Genomic DNA, 10111 nt, shown 5'->3' with positions numbered 1-10111 from the left:
TTGTAACTTCAAACTAACAAACATCAGGAGAACAAGACTTTTTTTAAAACAGTTAATTCTTAATTAATTCAGGCAGGACAGGGAGCATCTTGTTGACTTCTTGTTACCTTCATAATTTTCAGACAATAGTTTTCAAAGTAAAGAATGTTTTTTTTCCTCATCCTGAAACATCTGCAGCGTCCGAGCTGAGAGCAGAACGATGATGAAACTCAGCCTGAAGGATTTCTACTTTCTAACACACCTTGTTAAAACTGAATGAAATTAGAATCACATGATGTAAATAGTCTGTTCGTACTTACGCTGTGGGATCAACTTCCAGATGTGCTGAGACGGTGTCGCACTTCTTCTTCTTCTCCCCGAAAGTGAAATAAATCAGTTCCTCCTGTCGTTTGTTTCACGTGTGCAGTCATTTGTTCTCGTCACAGAGAGACACGGAACATTAAGAGGGAACGTAGTGTTGTTTATTTTTTATTTTTTGTTAAATAGAACAAAAGTACAATCTTTTCAGTGGAATAGCTTAAAATTTATTATTCTATCTAGAACATGCTACAGCTGAACTTCTCCAAGACATCCGGTGTGTAAGGCCACTTCTGAACAGGACTGCAGCATCTGCAGCCACTCAAACGCTTCTTTTACTCCCATCATGCTAATTAATCCTGCAGTTGTTCCACATGTATAATAATGTACCATTAAAGTGTATTAAGTCAGTTAATATGGCTTCGATTTTTCAGTTCTCGTACTCGCATTAACACAAACATCTGTCGAGTTGGAGTCCGAACGAGTCACTCCGTCAGCTGTTTCCCACCCTGGAACCAGCAGCCAGTCACTCTTCAGTATACACAGTATACAGCAGCACCGTTACTCTGTTAAATCCTACAACACCGATTTTAGTACCACATACATTCAGGCAGCAGGGTTGGCGGTTTTAACTTCAGCAAACTGTCGCCTACAGCAGTAACAGCACCATCTCAGGCAAGCTTTGGCAAGTGCAACGATCAGAAGTGCCGATCTGACTTCATGCAGTTTAGACACGAACATGGACGTCGTGTCGCCGTCATACGACAGGAAAGCTGTTTCCTTTTGGCATCACAACTCTTACAGGCACAGCATACTCGTTGGTGCAGAATGGTGGATTTTTAGAACTCCTCTTCAGAACTCCACGGATGTCTGACGGATCAGCGCCATCCAGAACACTGCTGCAGACAAATGGCACAAATAAATAACTGCAACATAACATCTCAACCCAAAAAGTCTTAACGCGATGAGTCGGGCGACACACGGAGCGAGCACACGTTGGCTGTGGTCTTCAGCGTGTGTTGGTCTGGTCATCGGTGTTTAGACCCGCAGAACTCCCTTCAGAAGCTCGTCATCAGGACACGGTTCTGTTCTCACTGTGAAGTTTTCACCCGCTAGCTCGAGAACTCCTTCAGTCCAAACCTGAAGTCGCTTTACGTCACGCGGTCTTCTCTGAAGAATTTGTTTCTGGCAAGTTTGCTTTAGATCTGAGAGGAAGAGAACAGAGTCAGGAATCACGGTGGACCTACAACTTCTACCTACACAGAGCACCTGAGTTGAAAGGTACCTCACCTGTTGTGGGTCATGTGGCTCTTGACGAGGTGTCCTGCAGCCAGAGCAGCCATCAGGGAGAGCTCCCCGGCCAGCACCGTGCCGCAGACCACCCGGGCCAGCTGACGGGCGTTCTCACCCGGCTCGCTGGAGCTGGAGCCTTGAACACCGAGCATCTACAGACACAGGCGGAGTTTAACGTCAGCGAGAGAAGACGGATCATTCTCCTTCACGTTATAAAGGTTCGACCACATTAAAGAAGCAGAAACATCTCATGGGGATTTAATTTGAGTATTTGCTGTGTAAAGCAGAGAAGTTCTGTAGGAGAGAGCTTCCTGCGTCTGGAGGAATAAACTCTAACCCCGGCTAATGTTCAGGCAAATGTTCTCCTGGAAGTTATAGCAACAGGTGACTAAATGAAACGCACCACTACCTCGAGTAAAATGACAGATGTCTCTGGTTTGAATATTGTCGGAAACGTAAGTACATATGTCAAGTTGTTTATGAAATTCTATGCAAAGATGTTACAGAAATGATCTATAACTCTCTTGTCCACTGGAGTATGAGGTGAGGTTACCTGCAGACAGGCCTGCTGTGGTGCCAGGTTGGTGCCTCCGCCCACAGTGCCCAGCTCTATGGAGGGCATACTGCAGCTGATGTAGAGATCCTCCCCGTCTGGACCCGCCGCCTCCATCTGAGTGATGCAGTTGGAGCTCCCTATAGTCTGAGCCGGGTCCTGAAACCAAAGACAACAACATGACTGAGTGGTGTTGATGTGCTGATAAATGAAGACACACCTGGATGGTGTGTAAGGTGTAGTTATTGAAGGTGTGAACATGGTGGGTGGTTACCTGTCCACAGGCGATGTAGATCGCTGCTACGATGTTTGCAGCGTGAGCATTAAAGCCTCCGATGCTGCCGGCCATGGCCGAGCCCACCAAGTTCTTGTTGATGTTCAGCTCCACCAGAGCGGCTGTGCTGCTTTTCAACACCTACACAAACGTCAACGGGTTGTTTCTGTCAGACACACGTGATTTAAATACATTTACAAACAGATCTGATGCCTCAACTGCTTGGTTCGAGTCGTCTTCACCTCTCTGACCACCTTGGCGGGGACGGTGGCTTCGCACACAGCAGACTTCCCCCGACCCATGATCCAGTTTATGGCCGCGGACTTCTTGTCGGTGCAGTAGTTCCCACTGACCGCCAGAACCTGCACATCTGGATACTGTTGCTGGAGTCTCTGCAGAGCCTGCTCGGTCCCCTGAGGACAACAGCACACGCTTCAGGATTCACAGAAATGCAGCATCAATTCATCTGTCAGTTTTGTTCCCCATCGAGTAGTTTGGTCTATAAAATGTCTGAAAAAACCAAAACACGACGACCTCCAATGTCTCGTTTTGTTTTATTCAGTTCACTTTTGTTCTTCATGTTCTGATGACGTCTCTGTTGTCTGGTCAGTAAATGAAATAGAGGATTAAACCTGTTTCCACTGAACAACACAATTATAATAAAAGGCTGTAACTTAATTAGGAAAGATCAGATGTAGACCAAAACTCTTTTTAAATAAATAACTAAAGCTCGAGGTTTTGTCTGAGGTCACAGTAAGAATAAAGACAAATAAAACACCACATTTTCAGACAAAGTAAAATCTTGAGACTTGAATTGAGCCAAACTGAAACTTCAGCTTCTCCTGAATCAAATGAAGTGTGACACACCGAAACTGGATCGTTTCTATTTGTCTAAACAATAATATTCATGTGCAGCGATGATAACCACATAAATGAGTGTCGGGGGAACTTGTTCTGAATGAGGGGAGGCGACCTGGGCAATAAAATGGTTTCCCCCCCACAAAAGAAAGAGTAAGAGCTGCTTTCTCGTTTCACATTGTCAACGACCTGGTTAGAGTTTGGTGATTTGTTATTGTTAGCATGTCGGTTGCCAACTCTGAGGTTTTTGTTGTGGTTTCCCGTAGCAACAGGGATTTAAAAAACAGAAACACACAGTTAGCACCGACTGACTGAAGGTTTGGTCGTACCTTGGAGATCATGTTCATGCCCATGGCGTCTCCCGTCTGAGACTGGAAGCGAATGTACAAGTTCCTCCCAGCGACACTCACCAGCAGCTTCTCCAGGCGAGCAAACCTACAGAGACGATACAGAATTTACAGACGTAAACAAGGGAAATGTTCAATCACTTTCACATTTTCTGCCGCAGCTTTTGTGCCGACCTGCTGGTGTGGTCGAACGCCTCTTTGATCATTCTGAACCCGTCCGAGGTCTCGAGCCAGCCTTTGACCTCTGCAGCCCGGCAGGCCGAGGGCAGCCTCACCACAGGACCCCTCGTCATGCTGTCAGCCAGGATCCTGCTGCGGCAGCCTCCGCTCATCTGGACCAGAAGCACAGCACAGTCAGCACACACACACACACACACACACACAAACACACACAGTTGGATGTACAACACTTCCATGTTGACATCATCACTTACAGAAAGTGCTCTGCATCCTCTGTTGGTGCTCGCTACCAGGCAACCCTCTGTGGTCGCCATGGGAACGTGAAACTGCTTCTCATCCAGCAGGAGAGGACCAGCAACTCCCACCGGCACCGGCATGTAGCCAATCACGTTCTCACAGCAGGTGCCCATCACCTGCAGCAACACCAGTAATACAGACCGAATGAAAACACCAACACACAAACACTCTGTTCATTTGTTTGTTTCACATTTTGATTTGATGAGTTCAGAGACGTTTTCAAGATCATTTTTTAAGACGTAATTATTTGACTAATAATCCTTTTTTTCCTTTTGCAGGTAAGTAGAATATAAAAAAGTCCTCTGTAGACGGTTTTATGTAGGAATCTCTTTATGTGCGTTACGTTTGTCTACATTTTGCCAACAGAAACATGCAAATAATGAGTAAAAAAAGACACACGGTCTCAGTTTAACAATACGTAACATCCAAAATGTGGACTTGTGATGCAGAGCAGCTCATTTTGACAAAAGGAAATCAAAGGATGGACACATTAATTTCATATCTCCACTAGTTTTCACTTGTTTGCGACCAAATCTTTGTTCTGTGACGTTTATTGATCCTGCATAAAGAAAAAATAGTGCCATCAATTTAGCTAATTACACTTTCAGAACTGAAAACACACTTTAATTTTTTTTTTTTTATCTGACAGCATCGAGACATGCTGGTTTAATTTCTTTATTGATTTGTTTATGAAGAAGGCTCAGTACAGGACAGATCTGAGAAACTGAACTTTGTGACAAACTGACGGCTGATGTTTGTTTCTGTATCTGGAACCTTATTTGAACTTGTCAAACTGTCGTTGCAAAATAAAGAGGAGTCTGTAATGAAAATGACGACTGTCAGGGCAGAAAAAATGATGATGTGCGGATCTTAACAGATCCAGATGTCTAACAGTCGTCAGCACTGAACAAAAACGTTTCTTTCAAAAATCTAATCGATGGTGGATTTTAAGAATCGTGACACCTCGACTATAAAGACACGCGTAATAAAAGTACAATAAAACGGACTACATATTCACCTTAGAATAGTCGTAGTCCTTATAAGGCAGAGAGGCCAAGGCAGAGCGAACAGGCAGTTTGGGTGACAGCATGTCCCTCCTGATGGCCACGCCTCTCTCCGGAGTGTCGAGAACAGCTTCCAGCTTGTAGTTGAGGATTTTACGAGAGGTCACAAGGTTCATCACCTCTTTATTGCTCAGGAAACTGGCACCTCTCTGGAAAGCAACGGGAGTAAACCGGTGAAGCTTCAGATAAAAATATAGAAATATCTTCTGCTTTGGTCCCAGAGAGGACTTCCACCTGCTCTGGCAGCGTACCTGAGGGTCTGACAGGATGGCCATACATTCCTCCAGCGTCCGGGCCTCCGAACAACTGCTGCTCTGAGGAGAACGAGGTGTCGGAGCGAGAGAATCTGCAGCAGATGGAAGACAGTGGCTGTTGTCCACTGAGGCTGCAGGAGGCGCCTCTGTTGTAGAGGAATCGGAAAGACAAACTCAACTTTACATCAGAGTTTGTGTTTCTTCGTGAGTGAGCACAGACAAAATGAAGCAGGCAGGACCGATTAAAAGTCTCACCAGTCTCTCTGAACGCTGTGTCAGCCTCAGGGGAAGGTCTGGAGTCGGAGACAGCTGAGGAGGTGGAGGTGGTGGAGGTGGTTGCTAAGGTACCGTTCATCGTGTTGGGAGGCTTCGGGGCTGGGAGGTCCCTCCTGCAGCAGTCTGCTGCCACCCGGGGCTTCAGAGGGGGAGGGGAGCTGATAATGGGACTCTTGAGGGACAGCGACGACTCCGTCTCCGTTTGCTCGAAGAAGACGTACTTCACAGCCAGGAGCAGGGCGAGACCGAGTGTTATCACCTGCTCCAGGTCCATACTGGGACAGATAACGTCAGAGGACAGAGGGTTACTACACCGGAGTCAGTAACAGAACCGAGTGTGCTGGGACAGACCCGAGCTCCGTACCAACCACACAGACAAGAGAAGAACATCAACTGATTATAATACTTGTATTATTTATTTATTTATTTATTATTATTATCTAAATTAATCTGTGAACTAAAACGTTATTTCTTTGTTTATACGTCTATCAAACAAACACAATGTGAGTTACTTCTCTGCACGACTAACCAACTGTGTTGGTTAAATTAACTTATTTACAAGCGTATCGGTGTCGTTTTTATATTTTCATCGTCAAAATTTGGTATTTTCTGTTTATTCTTCTCGACTTGCAGCTCGTCCTCAAACCATAAGTCTAGATTGTCTCTCTTTAAGTTTTTACCTGGTGAGCTTCAGAGGCAACATGGTTCCTCCTGCTGACTCCAGTCTCTTAGCGATGGGCCCCTCCACCGTGCGGTTCTGACCCGGATGTTCAGCTGCTAGTCGACTGTGAGCGTGAACCAAGGCCAGGCCCAGAGACTGAGGATGACACCATGTTATGTTAGATTGTTTGATGTTTTAAAACAGACAGTTTACTGATCCACTGAACAGAGTTTCTCACCATGATGATTTTCACCCTCTGGGTCACAGGATTGGGTTTGTTGTCCTCCTCTTCAGCCAGCACACGGGCGAAGTGGCTCAGTTGCCAGATTGGACGTCCCTCACGACTCTCCCTGGACAGCTGTGCACACAAACACGCATAAGCACACAGATATTCATCGTGAGATGTCCGCAGCTCATTTCCACATGCAATCAAGACTACAACTTTCAAAGATATCATAATGAGTCTTACCTCCAGGACGAGGGAGACGCACGCAGGGAAGAAGGTCATAAAGACAAAGTAGTTGGCCAGGACAGACATACAGCCAAAACAGCACATGATCTCTAACTGAGGCACACCTGGACAACAAGAGAAGATAGTACAACGTTCATTTTCCACAAGTTTTTTGTATAACTTTCACTTTTTATCACTCCATAAATGAGAAAATGTTGTCATCAGCCACTAAAAAAAAAGTAATTTTCTCGATGTTTTAGTAATAAAATATTCTATATATCAGGCTGTGAATGATAAATGAACAAAGGCCTCTGCAAAAACCTTCAGAACACAGAAAGGAAGAACACTGGAAAGCTTGGTGTCTGATTTTTCACTTTCCACAAGTCTTACAAAAGATGTGTTACAACACAAAAACAGCCCAAAGTCTCAAATGCATCATTAAATCACTGATGTTCTCTCCATACAGATCATTGCTGTCACTGTCATCTGCAGGAGAAGACATCAGAGTTTTCCTCACCTGACATGGTGCCGACACCAATGACCAGACACTCTACCAGAGCATCCAGGGTGAAGGTGGGGCCGAGGATGGCCATGCCCTGAGAGATGTTCTCCCTCACCTCCTCCTACACAAGGCACAGGGACGAAGCAGGAATCAGACACCTCAACTACAATCCTTCATGTGAAGCCACAGGTTTTATTTCAGTCACATTTTCTACATACAGTAAAAACAATGTGTTACTGTACTTGGGAGTTTGAGCTGAGGGCAAATTTGGCCAATGCACAGGCTTTGGACAGGTCGATGAGAAGGAGAAAGAACGGCAGCGCTTCACTGCAGAGAAACAGACAGATCATAAATTAAGGAAGGACCGGGTCGTGTTTCACTGCAGCATTTGTCCACATCGTTAAAAAGACAAACTGTTCCAGACCTAACAATCAAATTCTTATTGGTCGACGTGAACGTGAACAAAATGTTTCATCATGTGTCTCTGACATTCGTATTGAAGGAAACTTTCCCTCGACTGTTACGACATCACCAGCCGGCGTTTCTTTTCACTGAACAGTTTTCTCTTACGTCTCCAGTCCGTGTTTACAGATCAGGGGTTCCAAGAAAGTCTCTGCAACTCATTCCTAAGTAATTGCGCGCTGACGAAGATATATTGTGCCAGTCCTGGATACTGCTGACAACAAAATACATCAACCAAGGCCGGTGATGTGTTTCATTGGACTGTGATTCAGTCAAAATCATGAGCTCCACTACAGTCTACCCCGGTGACAAATTAGCCACATTCACTGTAGCTGCTGACTGTGCATCAGCTACAGTCTAGCACTAGAAATCTCAACTACAAACAACAGCTTTTATAAATTAATGAATTATTAGTTTATCAGTTGATGATCTGTCTGATGAACAGACATGCTTGTGTGTTTGGAAACTTACTTCAGGCCCGTCAGCTCTTTCCCAAAGAAGTGGATGACGACTGTACTGAACACAAAGCTGGAAAATACTGTGAATAACCCTGCAATACCTGTAGAAGGAATGAGGAAAATGTTAACATCCAACATGTGTAGCATTTTCATCATAAGGCTGATCGATGTATTAAAGACGACAAGCTAAAATCCTGTCATACTGACCCAGTATGAATTTGGATCCCAGTTGTCGCAGGTTCTTGAACTGGAAGTAGATGTAAACGATGGCCATGCAGCGTGTGACTGTTAGGATGATGATATCACTGCTGTGGACTTTCTGGAAGGAGACAGACACAGACATGTCCTCCTGTTACCTCCTGACCTGCCACACCCACAACCAGCCTCCTCTCAGGAACAGAGACTCACCTCCTCCACGTTGGGGCACTCGTTCCAGCTGCACATCTGGCTGCTGGTTGCCAGGCTGTTCATGGACATCAGGCATACGGTGAGAGCCAGGGTACCCACTATTACCTCCCATGGATGGGAGGCCACCAGCAGGCCGTGGAGCCTGAACAGACGAGCCAACATGATCGCAGGATGTCGTCCGGCTACCTCAGGTCACAGCCGCAACTGTAGTGAGAAACCATCACATCATTTCCAGCCAACTGGACAAGATGTAACCAGCATAATGGCTTGTTAGTTTTTAAATTCAAGCAGCCACTCAACAGAAGCGAGGGTTTGCGAGCGTTAGCCTGGCAGCTGATGCTAGTTTAGTGCTCAGATGATGTCAGTTACTCAGCAAGACTGTGAAACAGCCCATGAAGGCAAACCAACGCCTAACGTGTTTAGCTTACAGCTGTTTCACCACAAACTAGCTTCTTCATGATAGCTAACTAGCTAACAAACCGTATGTTAGAAAAACAAGCTAACGTTCGCTGAATGATAAACTGTAGGTTTAAAATGTGCTGACTCACTCCGGGTTTCTCCTTCACGTTTTTTAAAGACATGACGACATGTTGAAACAGTTTTCATTTTCGTTTGTTAGCATTAGCAACATGTTTAGCATTAGTCCACAGAGGACACCGCTAGCATTAGCTACATTAGCTACATTAGCTGTCACGCCCGGACTAACGTTAACAGACTTCATTACGTCACTCCGTGTTAAAACACTTTCATGTTACTGTGTAGAAAAGATATTAAAGTCACGTACTCTCCAAACGTGAGCTTCACGGTGGTCAGAGAGTCTTCAACATGGTGAGTATTTCCCAGAAACTGCTTGACTAGCTGCTTCCTACTGATGTAACGACACCAATATGGCGACTCGGAAATTTCGACGTCACGGTAACGTCACGTAAGACGTCACGGGGCATGAAAGGAAGTTAGCGTCGCCCTGATTTTTTTGTTGTATATTGGATTATTGCTGAAGATAATCTCTGTGGCTAACACACGTTTGATACTTACAGCTATATTTTTCATCAAGATAGTTTCCACAGATGAACACCACTTAATTTAACACATGGAAGAGCTTCATACTTAGACTGTGGGATATTTAATGACATGTTTTATGTCAAAACTTATATTATCTTCTGAGGGAACCAAATGTGCGGAACTACTTACTGAATTCCAGGTTTGTCAGAAAAGTTGATTTTTGAGTTTCATTCCCCACTCATCATTTCAGAAGTTAGTAATGAGACTCAAAAATCAACTTTTCTTACAAACAGCAACTTTAAGAAATGAAATGGATAGACAGGAGGCTGGTGGATATTAGTCAATTAGCCTGTTTGATGGACAAACACAAGGTTCAAGGTAGATTTATTTACCGTCTTTACAGAACTAGGTTTCAAAAACAGAACTAGGTTTGAGTCCTTTTATGCTGCGTTCACAGAAATAGCTGCAAACCAG

The 10111-nt window shown here is 44.8% G+C and overlaps 1 protein-coding gene across 1 annotated transcript; it reads right to left on the bottom strand.

The window, feature by feature from the left end:
* Positions 1–439: 439 nt before the first annotated feature.
* On the bottom strand, positions 440–9568 carry LOC119029640 (3-hydroxy-3-methylglutaryl-coenzyme A reductase-like). Its single transcript, XM_037116635.1, has 20 exons — positions 9420–9568; positions 8636–8839; positions 8435–8546; positions 8241–8328; positions 7550–7634; positions 7323–7428; positions 6824–6930; positions 6593–6712; positions 6374–6510; positions 5673–5968; positions 5415–5563; positions 5118–5312; positions 4057–4215; positions 3797–3954; positions 3605–3710; positions 2660–2830; positions 2418–2558; positions 2144–2302; positions 1588–1742; positions 440–1502 (listed from the first exon to the last, which is right to left on the bottom strand). The coding sequence occupies exons 2-20, from the start codon at positions 8795–8797 to the stop codon at positions 1454–1456; spliced, it is 2655 nt and encodes an 884-aa protein (XP_036972530.1). The 5' UTR covers positions 8798–8839; positions 9420–9568; the 3' UTR covers positions 440–1453.
* Positions 9569–10111: the final 543 nt, after the last annotated feature.

Source organism: Acanthopagrus latus, chromosome 12 (genome assembly GCF_904848185.1).
Source record: "Acanthopagrus latus isolate v.2019 chromosome 12, fAcaLat1.1, whole genome shotgun sequence".
NCBI lineage: Eukaryota > Metazoa > Chordata > Actinopteri > Spariformes > Sparidae > Acanthopagrus > Acanthopagrus latus.
This window is presented reverse-complemented; position numbering and strand designations above follow the sequence as displayed.

Bases quoted from the DNA above. Each gene is read 5' to 3' on its own strand.
- LOC119029640 (XM_037116635.1), bottom strand. From the start codon at position 8,797: ATGTTGGCTCGTCTGTTCAGGCTCCACGGCCTGCTGGTGGCCTCCCAT. The intron at 2,559-2,659 runs GTGAAGACGACT...ACGTTTGTGTAG, and splicing joins CCGCCAAGGTGGTCAGAGAG to GTGTTGAAAAGCAGCACAGC. The intron at 1,743-2,143 runs GTAACCTCACCT...CTGTGTCTGTAG, and splicing joins CACAGCAGGCCTGTCTGCAG to ATGCTCGGTGTTCAAGGCTC.